The 22,885-nt window shown below is 33.0% G+C and overlaps 1 protein-coding gene across 1 annotated transcript in view; it reads left to right on the top strand.

The window, feature by feature from the left end:
- Positions 1–19,771, top strand: part of LOC102582660 (fatty acid amide hydrolase-like) — a 71,660-nt gene extending 51,889 nt beyond the window's left edge. The window contains exons 9-20 of the mRNA XM_006354034.2: positions 12,839–12,914; positions 13,075–13,146; positions 13,226–13,277; positions 13,361–13,435; positions 13,556–13,636; positions 14,962–15,065; positions 15,162–15,254; positions 17,320–17,388; positions 17,499–17,563; positions 19,067–19,128; positions 19,224–19,319; positions 19,423–19,771. Of these exons, the coding sequence (XP_006354096.1) occupies positions 12,839–12,914; positions 13,075–13,146; positions 13,226–13,277; positions 13,361–13,435; positions 13,556–13,636; positions 14,962–15,065; positions 15,162–15,254; positions 17,320–17,388; positions 17,499–17,563; positions 19,067–19,128; positions 19,224–19,319; positions 19,423–19,482 (905 nt within the window). The 3' untranslated portion in view covers positions 19,483–19,771. The remainder of the gene's footprint in view (positions 1–12,838; positions 12,915–13,074; positions 13,147–13,225; positions 13,278–13,360; positions 13,436–13,555; positions 13,637–14,961; positions 15,066–15,161; positions 15,255–17,319; positions 17,389–17,498; positions 17,564–19,066; positions 19,129–19,223; positions 19,320–19,422) is intronic.
- Positions 19,772–22,885: the final 3,114 nt, after the last annotated feature.

The raw sequence follows: 22,885 nt of genomic DNA on the forward strand, positions 1-22,885 counted from the left end.
ATCGATCCACGGACACGAACTACGGTCCGTGACCTGATCTACGGACCGTAAGTCCGGCCGTGGGTCAACACTTAGCCAAATTTTCTGACTGAGTTCTGGGGAAGTTTTCTGTCACGAACCACGGACCTGCAGGACGGACCGTTAGTCTATCTACGGTCCGTGGATGGTGTCTGTGAGTGCCATCTGTAACATCAGAAATCTGAATTCCCTATTTTCGGATACGGGGTGTTACACTTGTACCCTACTGCTTTCTTTCCTTGGGGTAAATCCACCAAATCCCAAGTATGATTTTCATCTAGAGCATGTATCTCCTCAAGCATTGCGTCTTGCCATCCAGGATGATTCAAGGCTTCTTTCACTATTTTGGGGATATATATAGGGTCTAGAGAGGCAATCAAACAACTAGATGGAGGAGATAAACAATCATAAGAAACAAAATTGGCAATGGAATATTTGGATGTGCATTGACGTGTACCTTTCCGAAGAGCTATAGGAAGGTCAAGATTTTTTGAAACATCAAGTGAAGGAGGAATTGATGTAAGACATGTGTCATCAGTTTCTCGCCTCCGTGTGTAAACATAGGCAATTGGTGGTCTTGGTACATATGGAGCATGCGTTGAAGGCATAATATTTTATTGATGCTCAATAGAAGAACTAGGAGATGGAAGAACAACATCATCTGATTGATCTGTCACAACACGGGTAACTCGATAAACTAACCATTCATCTTCCTCCCACTGACTTGTAGAAATGGGAGGTGCATAGAAGAATTGTGTAGTCTCTGAAAATACCACATCAGTTGACACAAGATATTTGCCAAGTTCAGTAGAATAACATCGATACCCCTTCTGAAGGTGAGAATAACCCAAGAAAACACACCTCAATGCCTTCGGATCCAACTTGGTAACAGATGGTCGAACATCTCGGACATAACATGTGCTACCAAATACCTTAGGTTCTACTGGAAATAATGACTTGTTTGGAAAAAGAACACTGTAAGGCACATTACCAATAAACATAGTTGATGGCATGTGATTAATAAGAAAACAAGCCGTAGAGACTGCATCTGCCCAAAACTGTATAGGAACCTTCATTTGGAACAAAAGTGCTCGGGCTATATCGAGTAGATGTCTATTCTTCCTCTCAGCAACTCTATTTTGAGAGGGTGTATCAACACATGAAGATTGATGGAGAATACCATGTTGTCTCATGTAAGACTGGAACACTTCTGACATGTATTCTTTAGCATTATCACTCCTTAGAATGTATACCGAACCATTGAATTGAGTTTTGACTTCAGCATGGAAGGCACATAAGTGGGTAAATACTTCAGAGCAACTCTTCATAAAATAAATCCAAGTCATTCGAGAGAAATCATCCACAAAAGTGACAAAATACTTATGCCCAGTTTTGGAAATAACAGGACATGGTCCCCAAACATCAGAATGAACTAACTCAAAAGTTGAATCAACTCGTTTATTAACCCTTGGACCTAATGAGATGTGATGGCGTTTTGCAAATTGGCATGACTCACAATCTAATGAAGAAATATTTTGAAACTGAGGACAAAGTTTCTTCAACACAGGTAAAGAAGGATGACCCATCCCATTCATAAAGGATGTAATAATTAGATATATGTCCTTTACCAATAACTCGATTCGTCGTAAGATCACGAAATAAACAATGATCGGGAAAGAAAGAGATATAACACTTAAGGTCTCTTGTAAGTTTACTAACAGAAATCAAATTAAACGCCAATTTTGGTAGACTTAATTCAAATGATAGGGTAATAGATGAGGTTGGTTTAAAAGTCCCTGATCCAAGACTATTACAAGTTGATCCATTAGCTATACTGGAGGGGGTGCTTTGTGTGATTGAAAGCTAGAAAAAATATTGGGATTACCCGTCATGTGATTTGTGGCACCTGAATCAATCACCTATTTATTTGAAGAGGTGATAAGACATGTTTTATTTGACTCAGCAAAGACGTTAATTGAAGCAGATTCCTTCTCTGAATTATGATATTGACCGAATTTAGCAAACTTATCGGCTAAAACCCGAACTATTTTCTCAGATGATGGACTAGAACCAGACATTTTGAATTAATGTTTAGCCTAAAAGGATTTAAAAATAGATTATAGATGACTATAGGTAACAAGGGCTGCAACCAAATTAACAAGACCTACGAATAAGTTCTCTGCCAACAAAGATGTCCCTCAAGACCAAAAAGATATTTTGACACTAGTTAGACCTGAACCCAATCTGAAAATAGACTTGAACAGACCTAAGAGTAAACTTGAAACTTCACCCAAGTCCTAGAAACAAATAGTCTCCACACAGAATTCTTGAATCTAGATAAAACCACCGAAAAGGTTCAAATAGAATATAAAATCGGAGATCCACAGATACCAAAACCCAACGCTCAAAATTAATGGGGTTAAAAAAGGAGATCAGAAAATTTTTTAAAGAGCTAAAGTAAAACTTAGGAAGTGAAGAACACACCTTCCAAGAAGAAGTTTAGTGCCAAAAGATTACCAGATTATGTTGTGAATACCGAGACAATATCTGAGCAGTAAGCCAAAATCAGTTCTGCCAGACCACGGACTGGCGATTGAAAGACATCCCAGATAGTTGAGACCTCCTCTCAGGCTACCATGAAGAAATGAAATTTCTAATCAATGATTTTGAGCCCTAATGGCTCTGATACCATGTAAAATATAGAGATAATGGAACAATCTTATTTATCATATCATTTCAAGGATGAGGGTTATTTATACGTGTACAACCAAGTCTATCTAAGGACACAAAATCAGAAGCAAATCTATCTAAGGAAACAAAATTAGAAAATCCCTAAATATCTTCTATCTATGATTGTGCTATGTATACAATATGATAATATGTCTATGTACATTCAATAATACTTACAAATGCTGAACACGGCAAATTAACTATCTTCTTCACCAAGGCTACAAACCTTCCTTCTAAGATAACATTCACCTTGAAGAATAATATAGGTGACATAATTCAAATGAAGAAGGGAAAATTCATATCCGATCCTGGTTGAATTTTGTTTCATTGCTTCTATCAGAAGGATTCTAGATTATTTTTGTAAGCCTATCTAATAAGGAGCAATCCTCCTCCTTTTTCTTTCCTTTTATTTTGATAAGTTAGAGTAAGGATGTTTTCCTCACTCCTAGTATTGTAATGCGGAGGTCAGGTTTCACCCCTTTTATGTATTTTATTTTTGCTTGTCTATTGAATTCCGTTAAAGGAACCTTTCAAGAAAATAAAATAAAAATTAATCGCCTTGAATTGTTAATATTCTTAACTCCACGTCAACTATATTAGATGTCTCCTTCTTCTCACTTGAACAGTGAATTTGTTCTCGAATTCATGGGTTCACCAACTACATCAAAAATAAGTCAAACCAGTGTCGTCATTAAAAGAGTTTTGAAAATTGAATTCACAACAAATCAACTTTTCATGCATTATCACCAATCTTTTTGAGGATTTGGAAAAGCTTATCTCCTTTAGGCATCAACATGTTTTTCCTCTTGCTTGAGAAAATTTCCTTTGTAAATTGAACCCAAATCTGATCTTCAATATGAAATTCAACATACTATCAAACCCAATTTCCAGTACAAACGATTTCAATGTGCTCAACTCAACCAATAACTCAGATTTAGTACGAAAATTCTCAACATGCTCAAACTCATGATTTATGCATATAAGATAATATGTCAACGTATGACATATCAATATAAAATAAGAAGAACACTAGTTAAACACATTATATTTTATGTTTTTAACTTTAAATGAAGCCCATCACAATAGTAGCTATATCATATTCCCTATCACATGAATCACTTTTAATTATCAATTAATCATGTAATCCAAGCATATAATCTCCATGATTTGCATACCCCGACATGTCACCTGGTACCCGCATAGATGGTTGTCACTTTATCTAGATGGTATCTCTTATACCAAATCCTTATTATCATCAATCACAAAAATATTCCTGAATCAGAATTTAGAAAGTTTTTCCTTACCTCTTTTTAAAGTACAACAAATCATCACAAGATAGCTTTCTTCTTCCTCAGAGCCAAGGGGGAGCTAGAACTTTTGACAAGGAGATTTAAAAGGCAATATAAAAGAATGTCTTTAGCGAAATTCTAACCCACAACAATGAGCTACACATTAATCCATTCGGCCACTCAGCTAAAACTCATTTTATGTAAAGGGAATTCAAAACTTAATATTCAGACATGAATAAATAAATAAATTAGCCCCATATATTAGTGTATTTTTGTTGAAGAGGTTCAGTTGAACTCCCTTTCACTCCCCTAGTTTCACCCTTGCTTAGAGCTTCCAACCGCTATCAACCTAATCAATAGAAGTTTTACATAAGTATACAAGTCCATTAATACACATATTGACATAACATATCCCCATAAAAAATACAATGAAAATTCAACCTGAGCCCCTGAGGTCCCAACTAAAATTTTCTTTCAAAATTGATTTACCCAAAATCTAGGAGTCTCAATTCTCAAAATTCACCCAAATATGATCACAATCCGACCTCCAAATCTCTAGTTTCCTTATTTTTAACTTTGGGATTTAAATCCCAGTTTTCACATCCAAAACAAGAATGAAATGACTAAAATCCATAAGAATGCATGAATAATCACTCAAAGAGAGGTTAGATTCTTATCCCACGATGAATCCAAAAAATTACTCCAATCCGAGATCAAAGCTCAAAATATGTTGAAATGTCTAATCCTGATTTAAGGAATAAATATATCCACCAAGGGACCCTTCTTCACGATCGGGTCTAAGGATTTAGCGATTACGGGGTCCTAAAATTTGATCCTTCACGATCGCGGTGTACATCCCACTTAGTTTCTTGGCACGATTTCGGCCCCCCTATAACTTGTTCCATAGTGATCATGATGTACAACCCACTCAGTTACGCTATTGCAGAATCATCCTTGTGATTACAACGCTGTACACACCATCACCCATTTGAAATTGCATCTCACAACCTCACGATCATGGAGGGTAAAACTGTTAGTGTTTAACAGAGGAGAATAAGATCTAATTGAAGAAGAAAAGGGAAAAGTGTCTTCTATTGATAATATGAGACTGAATAAATTCATCGCAACTTAACTGAGATGTTGTAAAGTAATGCTAAAAATCTGCTAAAACTAAGTTACTGCTTGCTAAAATTGAGGAACTAATACTTAAAAGCAACTAACAAACTTTTAAACAAACTAGGAAATAGAAAACAACTAAAATATAGCAATTTATTCGGCTTTGCACTTCCTCAACCTTCTTCTGCCCTACATCATCTTCTATCTTTAATTTAGGTCATGTAGTTTTAGAAGAACAACTGGAACACTCCTCCTGGCTCAAGAACTGCATACTCCAAGCTTCATTCTAAGGAATTCAAACCAACAAAATGAAATCGCATAGTGAATACATCAACAATTTGATCTTCCGACTTACAATAAATCAATTTCACCTCTCCACCTTCTTGCACTTCCCTAAGAAAGTACAATTTGATATTAAAATGTTTTGTTTTTCCATGAAAAACTAGATTATGAGAAATTGCTATGGTTTCCTGATTATCCACAAACACTTCTGTGTTTTCTTGGTGCTCCAGATCAAGATTTAACATAATCTTTTTTAGCCAAAGATCTTGATTAACAGTTTTTGTTGCAACTATAAATTCAGCTTGTGCAGTTAACTGTGCCACGATGCCTTGCTTCTTTGAACACCATGAAAAACATCCTGAACAAAGGCTTAAACAATAACCTGAAGTGCTTTTCATGCCATCATCTGACCCTGCCCAATCAATGTCAGAATACCCTTGCAACTTGAAGTTCTGACTTTTCCCGAACCTAACACCATAGTCCAAAGTTCCCTTGACATGTCTTATCACTCTTTTGGTTGCTTTCATGTGCATTTAACTTGCAAAATTCAGAAATCTAGACAAGATACTTACTGCTTGCAGAATGTCGAGTCTCGTGGTAGTGAGATACATGAGACATCCAACGATACTTCTATAACTTTCCTCGTCAACCTTGTCACTATCATCATCTTTAATCGTCTTTTCTTTCTGATTTATTGGAGTGTTCATAGGTTTGCAATCTTCTATTTTGAATTTTTTTTCATTATCTCCCTTGCATTTTTTTTTTGACAATTGAACACTTCATTTTGGTTTTGACAAATCTGCATTCCAAGAAAGTAAGACATTTCTCTCAAGTATGTCATTTCGAACACTTTCTCCATCTATACCTTGAATTCATCTATCATTTCAAGATTGTTTTCTGTTACAAGAAGATCATCAACGTAAAGTAATATAACTACAATATCATAATCTCTTTTTTTAATAAATAGAGTTGATTCACTTAGTCTTTTCTTAAAACCTAAGCCTTGCAAGTGATCATCAAATCGATTGTACCAAGTCCTTGGAGTTTGCTTTAAACCATAAAGGAGTTTCTTTAATAGATACACTTTGTCGTCGTGTCCCTTTACATAAAAACCTTGAGGTTGCTCCACATAAATTTTCTCCTAAGTAAAACCATTTTAAAAGGCTGACTTGACATCTAAATGAAAGATTTTCCAACCTTTTTTAGTAGCAATAGCTAGCAACAACCTTATAGCATCAAGCCTAGCAACTAGAGCAAGAGTTTCTGAATAATCAACTCAAAAAATTTGTGAGTAACCTTTCACAGCAAGTCTTGCCTTGAGCTTGTTAATAGATCCATCAATATTCAATTTCGTGCGACAAACCCACTTCACACCAATTATCTTCCTATGTTGAGGTTTTTCCACAAGCTGTCAGGTCTCCTCTTCTCAATCGTTGCAAGCTCTTCCTTCATTGCAGCTTGCCACTTGGGATATGAAACAGCTTCTTCAAATCCAGAAGGCTAAAAAACGGCTACATTGCATCTCTGGTATATGTCAGAGAGAGACCTTGTTCCTCTCATAGGTTAATCATCAATGTTCTCATCTGAATCTAGTAGGTTTCTTGTTATCTATTTCTAGATACTTCTTCCCAGTTCCATTTCTCACTCTCCATAAAAAATACATCTCTAATTACCATAATTTTTCGTGTATGAGGCTAAATTTTTTTGTAAGCTTTGGAGATTGTACTATAACCAATAAAGACCCCAAGTTCAGCTTTCTTATCTAACTTGTCCCTCTTAGCCTGTGGAATATGAGAGAAAGACAAACAACCAAAGATTATTAAGTTTTGTAAGGACGACTTATACCCGTGTCATGCCTCAAAAACTGTCTTTTCCGTTCAGCGAAAAATAGCAATGTTAGATGCTTCTACCCTTAACTATTTTGGTAGGCCTTTCTCATATAACAAGAATCTTGACATCTCCATTATCGATCTATTCTTCCTTTCACTAACACCATTTTGTTGTGGAGTATATGAGACAGTGAGTTTATGCTCAATTCCTGCATTTTTACAAAACTTTCCAAATCAATCAGATGTGTACTCGGTACCATTATTTGATTTAAGCATTTGAATCTTGTAACCACTTTGATTTTCTACTAAAGCTTTGAATTTCTAGAACATTTCAGGTATTTCATATTTGAACCTGAGAAAATAAATCCAACATATTCGTGTCATATCATCAACGAATGCTATAAAATATTTACTTTTGGTTAGAGAAGCAGTCCTATGTGGTCCACACAAATCAGTATGAGATAATTGAAGGTTCATTGATGCTCTCCATGTTGCCATGGAAAAAGACATCCTACTTTGCTTTCCCAATTGACATGTGCTGCAAGTTATGTGTTTTTCCTCCATAAGTGGCAGTCCTCAAACCATATCTTTCTTCAGCATGTACAAGAGTTCCCTGTGATGGAAATGTTCGAGTCTCTTGTGCCATATATTTGTTGTCATCTCTTGGCTCAGATAGGCAGCCAACCTTTCCTCCATTGGATCAAAGGGAAAACTATTTCCTCTCATTTTAACTTGACATATTTGTTGGCCCTTTGGATCAAAGTTCACACACTTCTTGTCCTCAAAATTAAGCTTAAATTTCCAAAAGTAGCCCTACGCTCAACAAATTTTGATCAAGTTCAGGAACAAAAAGTACATCTTAGAGTAACTTTGTACCTGAGTAGCTTTCAATAGCTATTGTGCCTTTCCCTTTGGAAGAAAAATATTCTCCATTACAAATTCTGACTTTAGAGACTGCAGATTTGCGTATCTCTTTGAAAATCTCTTCATCATGAGTCATATGGTATGTACAATCACTATCAATTAACCAGTTTTCGGTTGAACTTCTACTTGTAAAACAAGTAGCCACAAACAATTGATCTTCTTCTTGTTCGTCTGCAATTTAGGCTCCATTTAATTGTTGTGGTCCTTTTTCTTTGCAAATAATCTCAGCATGACCAAGTTTATGACACTTTCTGCATCTCACATTAGTTTTTTTCTAACATTTGAAGTGTGGATGATTTTTCTTTCCACAATGCAGACATGGTGGATAATTTCCACCTTTGTTGTCGTTGCTAGAATTTCTATTAGTCGCAGCAGTTGTAGCATAACTCTTCTTGAACTTGTTCTTTCTACTTTTGCCTCTAGCATTGAATTGATGCCTTGCTTGCAAAGCTCCTTCAACAGTTGCCTTGTTCCTCATCATTCTTCTTTGTTCCTGTACTTGCGAGGAGTTTAAAAGTTTCGCCGAAGTAATGTTTGACAGATCTTTTGTACATTCGAGTGAAGCAATTGTTGCTTCAAAATTTTCAAGTAAAGCAACAAGGATTTTCTGCACAATCCTTGTATAAGAAAGTTTGGCACCAAGTCATTTTACCTTATTGGCCTGAATAATAAGTTTATCTGAGTACTCTTTAATTGTCTCAAATTCCTTTATTTTTTGCATTTCAAATTCCCTCACTAGGTTCAAGACCTTCATGCCTCGAATTCTTTCATCTCCATAATATTCCTTTTTTAGAAAGTCCCATATTTCCTTAGTCGATCTAATTAAGAGTCATGATCTCTGAAAAAATTGTAGGAGATACTGCATAATATAGACACACTTTCACCTTCGACTTCCTGGTTTTCTTCTCTTTGTGAGTTCTAATCTGACCCATTGTAGGATTTCTTGGTAAAAGGAGGAACTTCATAATCCTCCTCTACTGCCTCCCAAAGATATCATGACCCAAAGTACACCCTAGACGTGACATGACGTATAAGACCTCGAGAGGCCCTACACCAGTCACTTGGCATACATGCAACACAATATAATAGAACATTTGACAACTTAAGAAGGAAGTATCACATTATAAAAGAGTTTGACATAAAAGCAAAAATCTAATTATAGTCTCGACAAGCCAATCTAATACATCAAGAGTGGTTGGGATGTAACACATACACCACATACAATGCCAAAAAACTAAAGACACAGGAGAATGTAAAAAAAATAGGTGATAAGGTCCTCGAAACATGAGGACTCACCAAGTCTTCAATCTACAAAGCAATCCACTGGCCACAAACAGGAGGAAGATTGTCGGACCCTACATTTTGAGGCAATGTAGGTACAAGTATGCATTAGTATATGGAATGTACTAGGTATGATGGATATACATGAAAAGATGATATATGATCATAAGGGGACATAACAGAAAACATGATGTGCATGACCAATCTAAAACGTAGTAAATCAGTAAAGAAGAATAAAAAATCACGAACATGGTTAATTCATCTTAAAATCATATTGAAAGCTTCATCAAACCTTGAAAGTAACTTAGTTCATTTTTGTAGGATATTTACCATTAACAGATAGACTATGTGAGCTATAACATGGAATACAGTGTCTTGCTCCCACACCGAAAATAGATGTTCTTACTTGCCAAGGCAATGACCTTAAACTTATAACTAAAGTGTATCAACTAGTTATGTCTTTCTAAGACAAATCCTACGGGGGCACGTAGTTAGGGACAAGGAGATTTCTACTAGAGACCCGACCTCTATTAACGGGAGAGCCTCCATCTCAATGTCAACTCGGTGATTAGTAAAAATCCCAACATAATAGTCATATTCATAAACATATCATCATACATGGAATAGTATAATTAAGCTACTAATTCAAGCTTAAAACATCATAGAGTAGCTCCTTAATCATGAATTATCCATGTGTGAGAAGACCTTTCACCAATCATGATTCTTAAACATGTGAGAAAATTCTTTCATAATTTTATTAATGCTTATCTTAAAGAAACCTTGATCATAAAATATTCTTTTTCATAAATCATTCATAGCTTTCTTAAAACATCATTCATAGATTCATACCTTCTTCATAAATTTATGATTTAAGAGTTCATAGTAAAAATTATGAATAATGCATGGGTTCATACGAAATCAATTGGAAAGCATGTAATTGAGTCACAACAATCATGATAAGATCAAAAATAAAAAAATTGAAGCAACATAATTAGAACTCATGCAACATTGAATGAAAACCTAATCAAATTGATGAAATTGAACTTGGAAAATTGAGAAATCTTTGGAACTCAATGGATGAATAAAACTCATTGATGAAACCCTACATACCTTAATGATCAAAGCTGAAAAGCAATGGAGGAAAAATGAGACTTGAAGATTGAAACCCTAGGTGTTCTTCCTTGATCTTGAGAGAATTTGGAGAGGATGAATGTGGATGGGAATTTGAGATTTGAGTGAATGAGAGGGTTTGTGCAAATTTAGGAGTTGAAGGGTAGTTATAGGACTTTCAAATAGGGGTAAAATGACATGGTATAGGTATTAAATATATAGGAAAAGACCCAAATACCCCTAATAAATAACAGTTAGAGGGCCCTACGGTTTGGACATACGGGCCATAGAAATTCCCATGGATAGTACTGTCAATTGTAGGTCGAGTTACCGGGGCCTAAAATTGGCCAAGTTCCTACGACACTATTCTATGGACCATCAAACCTTCTACGGTCCGTATACCCCATCCGTATACCTCTCTTTTTAACCCAAAATTTCACTAAGTTTGGATTGCCCCTACGAAACCCATCTACAACTCGTCCAAATTCCTACAACTCATCTTTTTCATTCGTAGGTCAAATTTTAGAAACTTGAAATTCTAAAAACTCAACTCCAGTTCTACGGTTACCTCCCTACGTCCCGAAGGAAGTCCTACGAGCCGTAGGTCTGTCTCGTAGACCACTGGATCAATGCAAAAACTACACTCTTCCTTTTCTGTCAAATTTCCAATTTCCTAGGTGTTACAAGAGATCACATACATCCATGTAGGCTTCCATATTCCTAACAACCCAAACCTGATAGTTTTCTCCATCAAAAATTGACGGAGCAATTGATGAAAAAAAATACATTCTGCAAGCTAGTTTTATGAAATGACTTGATTATGTTTGGGTTTTACTCAATCAATATAACTCACAAATTCTCACAAGTCCCTTAAGATATAAAAGGCTCTGATGCCAATGTTAGTGTTTAACAAAGGAGAATAAGAGATGATTGAAGAAAAAAATGAAAAAGTGTCTTCTATTGATAATATGAGACTGAATATACATCGCAGCTTAACTAAGATGTTGTAAAGTAATGCTAAAAATCTGCTAAAACTAAGTTTTTGCTTGCTGAAATTGAGGAACTAATACTTAACAGTAGCTAACATAATTTTAAACAAACTAGGAAACAATAAACAACTAAAATATAGCAATTCATTTTGGTGTGCAGTTCCTCAACATTCTTCTATCTTATGTCATGTTCTAGCTTGAATTTAGGTCATGTAGTTCTAGAAGACAACTGCAACAAAATCTAACACCAAACACTATTAAAATATGGCTTCTCCAAAATTTCATTTGAGTGCTTGAGACTCACTTGAACCCTAGTGTGCAAACCAAATATGTAAACGACTCCTAAAACACAATACGAACTTATTGAAATACTCAAAACACCGATATGATCTTGCCTCACCTAACAATAGTGGTTGGTAGCGATGATGGTTGCTAGTGGTGATTGTGATGACAAAAGAATGTGTGGTTGTTGATGATGTGTTGGTTGTAGTTGGTGGTGGTGCTAGTTGTTATGGTGGAGTGTAATTGGTAATAGGGACTGCCTGTACGGGTGGTAATGATTGATTATGATGGTGGAGGTGGATTGGTAATAGGGACTGCCTATAGTGGTGGTAGTGATTGATTATGATGGTGGAGGATGATGCAACGGTTGTGGTTGCTTTGGATATAACTATAATAATGGAGGTGGTACATGTGGTAGCGAATGGAGTAGTGGCTGACAATGATGGTAGTTTACGGTGGTGATTGTGATGACAAAAGTTGTTGGCGACTTTAATAGTGGTTGACATTAATGATGATGACCTAGGTGGTTGGTGGTGATATATTAATCAATAACCATCTCTTAATGATATTAAAATTTTATGTAAGTTCTTTATAATGAAGACCTATTCAAACCAAGTAAGTGTTTAAATCTTAATAAAAACAAATGCATTTACTAGCCTAAAGTTTGAACCATTTATATTGAGACCTCCGTTAAGTTCAAATAAATGAGACAATAGAAATTTACTGTTAATTACATGCTCGCACACGTGACTCAATTTTTAGCCTATAAACACTCACAACAATTTCACACGTGTGAAGGGGGCAGTAGGCTCTGTAAACGTTTGGAGGAGCGTGTACTTAGGAACGGACAATGTCTTTTCTTATTTAGTTGTGTCTGTAATTTTATAATCAAGGATAATATTTTGTAAAGTCCTTTTCAATTCATCTTTACTATAACATTTTGAGTAATATAAATTAACTGATTTGTTTTTGTTCTGACTAAGTTTAGGTTCTGTAAGAATGCCTGCTGCTCTTTGTGGAGTTGTTGGTTTTAAGCCAAGCTTTGGACGTGTATCACACTCAGGGTATGTATTAATTTTGTTCATACAAAGACTAAAGCTTTCACTGCACTTGTACAAGTCCAGAACATGATCAAGATTTTGCAACACTCAGTTGACACAATTCCAAGAAATGACTATTCCTAATATATATTGATTCTTACCTCGACGATCTCTTGTTGGCCAGTGTTCTTCCTCTGAATTGGACAGTTGGAATGGTAGGGATACTTGCTGGTACAGTTGAAGATGCACTTCTAGTGTTAGTATTATTTACTAGCTTTAAAGTTAATTTAATTTAGAATGTACAAAGCTAATCAAATTGTTGACTTAATTTCCAGTTATGCAGCTATCAGTGGCCCCAATTCATCACATCATTCTCAAACCGCTCTCGTAAAAATTATCTCTCTCCTTAAAATTATGTATTTATAACATGTATTTATCATCGATTACAAGGATTTTAAATTTCTTTATAGCAGCCAAACCTATGTTTCCCTCTGCTCAAGTCACCAAATCCTATGCCTAATATCAGATTAGCCAAATATGGGGAGGTTTGTTTCTTTTTATTAGCCTTGCTAGTTTTTCCTTTTCTATTAGACATAAAATGATGAATCAAACTTGACTTTTTTGTTTTTGTTTTTGTTTTTGTTTTTGTTCTTTCTTCTGTTTAGTGGTTTAATGACTGCAATGAGGAAATCAGAGTTTGTTGTTCTCGAGCTTTAGAAAAATTGCACGACAACTATGGTTGGGAGGTAATTTAATCATTTCCTAATATTTCATTTTTCTTGTAGAGCACTCCATCCATTTCCAACCTAAAGCTTAATTAGGAGATCTAGTAAAAATCCTGAGTAAGGATCCTTCGGGGTGGCCTAGTGGTTTGGGCTTGGAACTTCTAGGTTGGAGGTGTCAAGTTCGAAACCCCTTGTCAGCGAAAGCAAGGGTTTTCCTTTTGGTCGAGCTCGTCGCACCGGGTTACCTCTCTTGTGTGGTTTGCGAGTTATTACATAGGAGCGATGGCGCACCCAAAGGTAGCGGTTGTGGATTTCCTTTGTTATAAAGAAAAAAATCCTAAGGAAGGGATTTTGGGGTGTACGTGCTACGCTTTACCAAATAAAAAACAAAGTGTTTTTCTAGTTAATTCCTCAGTAATTGAAAAAGTTATATGTTTAAACATTGTTTCAAGGCTAAAAAGGTAGAATACTTATACTTTGATGCAACTTAGTTGTCATACCTCAAAACTATTCTAGGAAGATATATAATTTGAAGTTTATGAATTCCTCTAACAATCTCAAATAAACATACATAGATGTTAGAAATGCATTTCTACATGGACATCTACAGGAAGCGGTATATATGAGTCAATCACCAGAACGAATTGATCGGAGGTATCTCAATCATGTTTGTCTATTGAAAAAGACAGTATATGGTCTTAAACAAGTATCTAGAGCCTCGTTTGATAGGTTTAGTCTACACGTACTTCATGTTGTATTCATCTGTAGTAGAGAAAAGCCTTCTTTGTTTACACTTCACTGCAAGAGAGGCACAATGATACTTATACGGTATGTAGATGATATAGTAATCACATGAAGTGAAACAATATTCAATATGTCTTAAAGATTGTTACAAAAGGTGGAAAAAATTGCAATGAAGGACCTTGGACATCTATATTTATCTTGGTGCAAACAATATTTTTTGAGCTTCTAAGAAAGACTACAATAGTAAAGTCAAGTGATGAAGTTTAATATAGAGTATTGGCCCCTGTAATCAACATTGATCATCCAACACACCTTCTCTTTTCTCTCTAAAACTGGCCTGAAGTCTCAAACACTTCAATATCATGTGACTTGTTTATGTATTTGTGACACTTAATCATCTAATTAGTCTTTCAACTGGTGTAATTAAAGTTACAAATCTATATGATTGTACATCTGAAAATCAGGGTGTGATATCCATGGAAAACTAATTACTTCAAAGTAACTATAATTTTTTGGAGTTGTACTACAGAAGCATCTCAGATATATATATGCCTTAGATTCTTTTTAATCATGTTAACATTCTTCTAATTTATATTTTAAAGACCATAGAAGTTACAATCCCAGAGATAGAGGTAATGCGGTTGGCACATTATGTGACAATTGGATCTGAATGCAGTACTTCAATTGGTCGTGAACTAGAAAAATTGTAAGTTAATTTTCTTTCTTTTTAACACACATTCCGCATATTATATTAGTACTCTTCTGCTAAATGATCATATATTTTGAATATTGACATATATAGGAATAAAGATGAAGTAGGATGGGATGCTAGAGTTGCACTTTCTGTATATGGTTCCTTTAGTAGCCAGGAGTATTTGAATGCTCAAAGAATTAGGTAAGAACAATTTCAGAATACTTACTCTTCTTGGTAAGTTTTAATTAATTTGTGGCTCTTGGTCTTACATGAGATATATCATTTGACTTTTATTTACATTTAGGTGCTAAGGGAAATGGGAATTTGCATTATCATTATGATCTATGGTTGCCTAACATGAGATATATATTGGAGTATGATTTTCTTGGTGTAACACTAACTGAAGATCTCACAATAAAGGGGAATTAAACCTTAAAAATGGGTTGATCATCATAGTAACTGAGGAAGGGTATATATCATATAGACAAAATATATATACAGGTTTCTTCATCCATCCACTTTTATACAATTTAACTTATTACAAAAATATTGAATCTAATCCTGATGTTGGGCATATTCTGTTTATCCGATCCAGTATTTTTTGGAGATGTTGGGTAGACGATGCCAATATAGTAGAAAAACGTTGTAATCATCTCGAGTAGTAATAAATTTGGCAAGGGAGACTACAAATGTATTAACTTCCTTTAAACTGCGGTTTACCATAATATTAGCCATGTCAACCTTCTGAATATTTTCTTCTACATCTCTTCGCACTTGTTATTCCTCATCAATCTTTTATATAGTATCTAAACAATCAATAAAGAATTCATCTCCAAAATAATAATATTGCTATATATAGCTTTTTTGAATGCACCAGTCCAGTCCAGTCCAAACATAGAAGCTTCAACTTTTGCTATATTATCGGTCTTCATTACCATCACCATCAATTCCAACCTTGTTTGAATCTCTTAAAAACTTCCATCACTGTTAACTTTAATCATCCCATTCTCTAGTTTAATCTTGTATTTAATTAACTATATCACAAATTCACAACCAATTATTATATATGCCAATGAATATTTGGGTAGGCTTAGCTCTATTAAAGGAAAATTTTAATGATCTATAATATTTTGATACTCCATTTCTTTGTAGTAGTTAATATTTTCTAATTCCCATATCTACAAGCAACATGGCTTTTCCATATTTTCCAACATACAACTATAAGAATAGTTTGTGAGCCAGATATATTACATGGTTTCTTCTTTTATTGTTAATTGTGTCAGGATATCCTGTATTGTGTTAGAAATTTAAATACCATATGAAACATAAGGGTATCATACGGAATTGTATTGTGTGTTAAATGGCGGGATGAAACATGAAATATAACAGCAACGAAATAGACAACCAATAGAATCATAAGCATAACATGAAAGCTGGATTAAAGGATAAAAATTCATTAGGTTGATGTTAACGTTATTGTCTTTCATCATACATTAATTCATTATGGGTGCTTATTAATGTAACCAACATAATCCACCATGGAGTCTGATGTTGTATCGATAAGTTAAGTCATCTTATATCTTGTCGAGTGTGAAACATACATGCATGACATAATTTTGCTAGAAAAGGTTCCATGATATATACGCCGCCTTATTATTGGTGAACATAGATGGTATGCCCGACCCAACAATATAATACGGTCCAAATCCTACATCACTTTCAGACACTTTTCATATGAAATTTATAGGAGTTGATGGCGTTGGTAGTGAGTTTTCATGACGAAAGCTCATTGAAATCATACCTATCTCATGCGAAGGAATAGCCTTATGTACCTAATGATGAGTAGCAACAAGCAATAAATAATTCTTGGTGGAATTAAGAAGAGTAGCTAAAAACTTCACCAGTATGTAGGTGTGAATTAATTCTTCGTGTTGCTACATTAAGGAGAATCTTTAAGTAAAATGTTAGGTTATGCATGTTGTTGTTGATTGAGATTTCTTAGAATATAATATATGTATTCATTTCCAATGGTGCTATTCCAAGGAAATATTTCTAATTAGCATGCATGCATCTTACCAACTAGCTAATCTATCCTATACTCCAAGCTTTTTTGCAAGCAAACATCCTAACAAAAATGTAGTTAGTAAGTATATATATCATTTTTAGACTAGTTATTTTTATGTTAATTTGATCAATATACATGAAATCATTAGGTAAATCAAGTGTTATCCCTTTTGCTCATTAGTTTTATTTATTTCATCTCCAGAAATCGGCAGCTGCAGTTTCACAAAAGAATATTTAGCATGGCAGATGTCATTGTTACACCAACAACAGGGTACGTACGTATGTATGACAGAGCATTTACCAGAATAATAATAATATTCTTCACAACAAAGGATAAGCTGATTAATCAAATCACAATTTTGCCAAATACTACTTGTGTAGGGTTACTGCTTACACCATAGGGAACGACACTCGCCACACCGGGGAACTCGACTACATAAATGGAGGTATCAACGTCATTTTATTAACATACATACATCACTATACTTCATTGACTTCTTTCCTTTTAATTACTCCCTCTCTCCCAAGACACATTTTACATTTCGACACTCAAACAACTCTATCATTCACCATAAATTTTTCATATTTATTGTGACTTATACTATTACATAGTTTACAAATATATAAATTTGACTAGTTTTCAAAGTTAAATTATATTACATTAATTCGATATTTTAAAAAAAAAAACTAGTATTCAAAAACTATATGAAAAGTACTATAAGTTGCAATTTTTCGCATATCAGTATGATACAAAATATATTAGTCAAAGTTTTTATAGTTTGACTCTATAAAAGGAAACCATGACAATTAAAAGTGGACAGAGGAAGTAATAGTTATGAAGTTGTTTCATCTGTTCCTTTAGGGAATAATTGTCTTTCTCATATTTGTCTTTGCTAGTTTCAATATTAATGAATTCATATTTAAGGCACTGAGTAACTAATCCCTGTTTGTAGTCTTGTTATAGAAGTCATCAGTTTCCTCATCAAAACTTGGTTCCCTATCTGCCATCATGGCCTTTCAGGAGCCCTTTTTCTTAGTATCATAGAATTGTCCTTTTCAACTTTTCTTTTTACAATCAATTTCCCACAATGGGCAGTCCTTTATCATGTGATCAATTTTTTGTTTCAGAGAACTTATGTCTGCCATTTCGAACCTTTTTTCCTTCTCATTTACCTTTCTTTAGAAACCACTTTAAGTTTCTTGTAATGAGTGACATTTTATCATCATCAAGATCAAAATCATCATGATACCAATCTGTCACGATCCAAAATCTAAGATCATGATGACACCTACTAATTAACATTCCACCAGTAGGGTAAGACAAACCCATAGCTTGGAACAAGAAGTAACAGGCTAGCACGTGGAAGATATACATAAGGAAAGCAAGGAACAAATATCAAAATAAAAGAAATATATATACATAGATAAAACATCTCCAACACCTAGTATCAGTGAGTAGTCGAGCTACTAATCCAAATAGGAGTACAATATAAATACAAATATACAGAACTGTCTCTGAATACAACACAAAGACTAGTCCATCCAAAACAGAAGGAGAAGGACAACTCCGCACACCAAAAGCTCACCCCAACTCTCCGATCTATAGTTACTCCGCACGTGGCCCAAGTCAATGGCGACGACACGTACTATGATCTGCAAGGTGCAGAAGTATATATAGTATGAGTACCAACAAGTGGAACTCAGTCCGGACTAAGGGGTTTTAGATCTAGATACTACATGTCCTTGTTTCTTTCATCCTTGTTGAAGTTTTCCATAGATGTTTCCAATTATTCATCCAGTTCATGGTTGGTAAATCTTTGGTTATTATGATGGCAGTTAATTTTACATCTTTGGTTATTTTGATGGCATGCAGTTAATTTTACATATTTCGTTATTCTGATGGTTGATAAATATTTGGTTATTCTGATGAGAAAACTTGATTATTTTAGCTGCACTAGTTCGATACCAGATAGCAGGAAATTTTCTGGGATTGCCAGCTATTACTATACCCGTATGCATGCTCCCTCTTTTCTTAAAATAACAGTTTTAATTATATATTCAAAATTCTCAAATTAATAAGTATTACAATTTTAATATTTTGGCTAGGTTGGTTATGATAACTCTCATTTGCCTATTGGTCTTCAATTTATTGGAAAGCCATGGGATGAATCCTTATTGATTCATATAGCTTTTTCCATGCAAGTAAGTTATTACTATATTTTATTTATTCTTCTAATTTTGCATAACCACGTCACTCCTTTTTATTTTTGTCATTTATTCATCATATTTATATCTTGTTTTTCAGGCATTATGTATTTCACAATACAAAAATCCAGAGGTTTTCTGGGATCTGTTGGCGAATTAATTGAATTCTGTTAATTTGATTTGCAAGGCATAAAGTTGGGAACTACTTCACTGAATTCAAAAATTAACGTTTTATCTGATAAATACTATATAGGACGTATGCATCTTAAATAATGAACTAAACTATCTCTTACCACTAACCTCTCCCATGGGGTAAAGAGTCAAATTGATTAGGGAATAGACTGGTGGTCTCCTTATATGACTTGTGCAATCCTTCCTTGATTCCATGTATCATGTCTTTACATCCCATAAGCATGCTTTATTTAGTTAAGTATAAGAAGTTGTTTTTCTCCCCCTTCCCAACATTAAAAATGTATTACTCTTTTTATACTTTTTAGCTCTTTGTCTCTTCTTCATTTGTCCCCATGATCCAAAAAGGGAATCATGCTTTTGACCAAACCTCAATTAAAATTATTAGGTGTTTACATACTCAAAATAGGATAAATATTATAAATGATATACATATATTGTTTAGCCTAAAGTTTGTTTAATTAAGTTAATCAGTTAAAATGTTCAGAATAAGACCGCAAGCAACGTAACTAATCCAAGTTATATTAATCCATAGATAGTGTGAATAAAATGAGAACATAATAATATATATGAAAAATAACAATCCAGATAATTAAAGCAAAATAATTGATACAGTAAAAGAGAAAGAGTTTCTTATTGATTCTCCTAGTTTAGGTGATTTAAATTTATGAAGAGCAATGATAAACAATTATGTTTATACAAATTAATCATAATTATGTGTAATCAAGTGAAAGTTTTATAGATACAATCATGGAGAAATGAGAGAGCTTTATAGGATATATAAGCATATTTGATCGATGCAGCAATCCGTGCCCATTTGAATCATTACATGACTATGATTGTTGGTGTTAAATGAAATCAAACAGAACTTTTGAGATCTCGCTCTGTCCAATAATAGTTGTCCACTATTAACTTGGCAAATCCTTTAAGAAATTATAAATAGAAGAGTAATTTTACTATATCACCCTTTGAATATAATAAATACAATGTCTTAAAAATGTAATAGAGAAATGACTATAATTAATGATAAGGGTAAATTAGGAACTAGTGTAAAATTATCCATGGATTTTATAAAGTGGATAAATATTGTTGGACATCTATTTTTACTATAGTGGACAAGTATTGTTGGATGAAGGAGTAATTAAAATTATGGAATCATTTATTATAAAGAACAAGAAATTTAAGAATTGAAGTTAAAATTTTAACTTCCCAATTGAGATGCAAAAAAACAACTTGAGAATTATCTAATTCAAAATAAATGCCCACTAGCACGTTATTCAGTTAATTCAATAAAATGAGAATTGACACTCGATTTCATTGTCAGTTTCTTATAATATTTACTAGTTTTTGGTACGTGCTTTGCACGTGTCCCATTTACATATATTTTTAAAATTCTTTAGAATGATTATAATTCTATAAAAATATATGTGTAATGAGTAATAAAATTCAATAACAAATAACAATATTTAAAAATGAGACAAGAAACACCAAATGAAGAACATATTTTAGTGTTTAAAAGTAATTTCTTTTAAACAACCAATTAACTGTACTTAAACTTTCGTTAATAATAGTAAACTTCTAATAAAGTCATAAATAAATAATTTAAGCCCGAATAAAAATACAAACTTACTATAATCAGAAATTCATAGAAAATTAAATTAAAGAAGTCTAATATAGAGAAAATCTAAAACACATAAACATAGAAAAAAAATGCAACATATTCATCCTTACTTTAATGATGATAATATAGATGGAAAAAGAAATACAAAATTAGAAACATAATTTTCTTAGTTATTGTAAGCATTCTATCATAACTAATCAAAATTAAAGAATCTTCTTTTATCGAATAAAACAAAAACATGAATCAAATACACAATGATGGTATAAATGTTTGGATAGGGGTCTCATGAAATGTAGATGTTGAATTTATATAGATAAAAATATAGAAATATCAAAAAATATCTTAAAGTTTTAAATTAATCATTTTGAGGTTATGAATATGAAAAGCATAAGAGTTATGAATATTAAAAGTAGCAATTGAATAGGTAATTAGATATGAATTATAAAAATAAATATTTAAAACAAATAAAAGAGAAAAATAGTAAATAAAATAAGAAAAATATCAATACAAAATATATTTAAGTGAATAGTACTAAATATTATTGATAGTAAATAAAAAAATATATTAATCACTATAACCATACTTCAAATACAACTCTTTGACTTTTTTGAGGCATGACATACTATTTACGAGCTTGATTTGAATTTCAAAAAGCACACGTTTTCATGAGGTCAAATACTGTATATTAAGTTATTTGAGTTAACTAAGAGGAGTGAAAAAAATTTAGTTGATTTTTATTCGGAATAAATGTAGTACTTTCTCATGATTATTTTTGTTTTTTAAGTTTTGACTTAGTATCTTCTCACTTTTAAAATTTAGTATAATAATATAATATAACTAATCTATCTATCTATCTATATATAATAGGAGAAGTAAAAGTGACACGTGTCAGCACCACAATTTTTTTTAAAAATAATTAAAATTAATTACATGTAATAGGATTAAATAAAAAATTATTGTTTAATTGATAAAATAATTTTAAATTAATGACACATGGCAGGCGGCATCAACACATAAAAAACTTTTAAATATTTAAAAAATAAAATTTTAGAAAAATAACTCCCATATTCCACCATATGACACATGGCAGGCGGCAGCAACACAAAAAAAACTTTTAAATATTGAAATAACAAAATTTTAGAAAAAATAATAAATTAAAAAGTATAAATGAAAAAAATAAATAAAAAACATTGTGAATCATCCCTTTTCAAAAAATAAAAGTTTAATAATTTAACTCTTATTAATAATCTATCTATATATAATAGGAGAAGTAAAAGTGACACGTGTCAACACCAATTTTGTGAATCAAAAACATTGTGAATCATCCCTTTTCAAAAAATAAAAGTGTGTTTGATGTTGACACCCAATTTTGGCCTAACATTTTCAAGAATCGTAACTTTTAAGTTTTATTTATTCAATAGTTAAAAATACATTTTTTATAATTTTAAATAAGTTTATCGATATTTCTCCTTATTTATCAAAATTTAGGATTTTTTATCAGTTAATTTTAATTACATTATTTTTTTTCATAACCGGTTAAATAAGTTCAAATATTTGTTCATTTTGACTAAATGGTTATTTCTGTTCAATTGCACTTTATACATGTCATTAGTTACGTTCATTACTTTTTTTTAATATTCATTTTTATTCGTCACATTTGCTAATATTAATTTTGATATTTTGCACGGTCTAGAAATTGATTCAAATATAAATATGATTTATATACAAATATTTTACTTAACTAGTGGTTTCA

This window comes from Solanum tuberosum, unplaced genomic scaffold (genome assembly GCF_000226075.1).
Source record: "Solanum tuberosum cultivar DM 1-3 516 R44 unplaced genomic scaffold, SolTub_3.0 scf00166, whole genome shotgun sequence".
Lineage (NCBI taxonomy): Eukaryota > Viridiplantae > Streptophyta > Magnoliopsida > Solanales > Solanaceae > Solanum > Solanum tuberosum.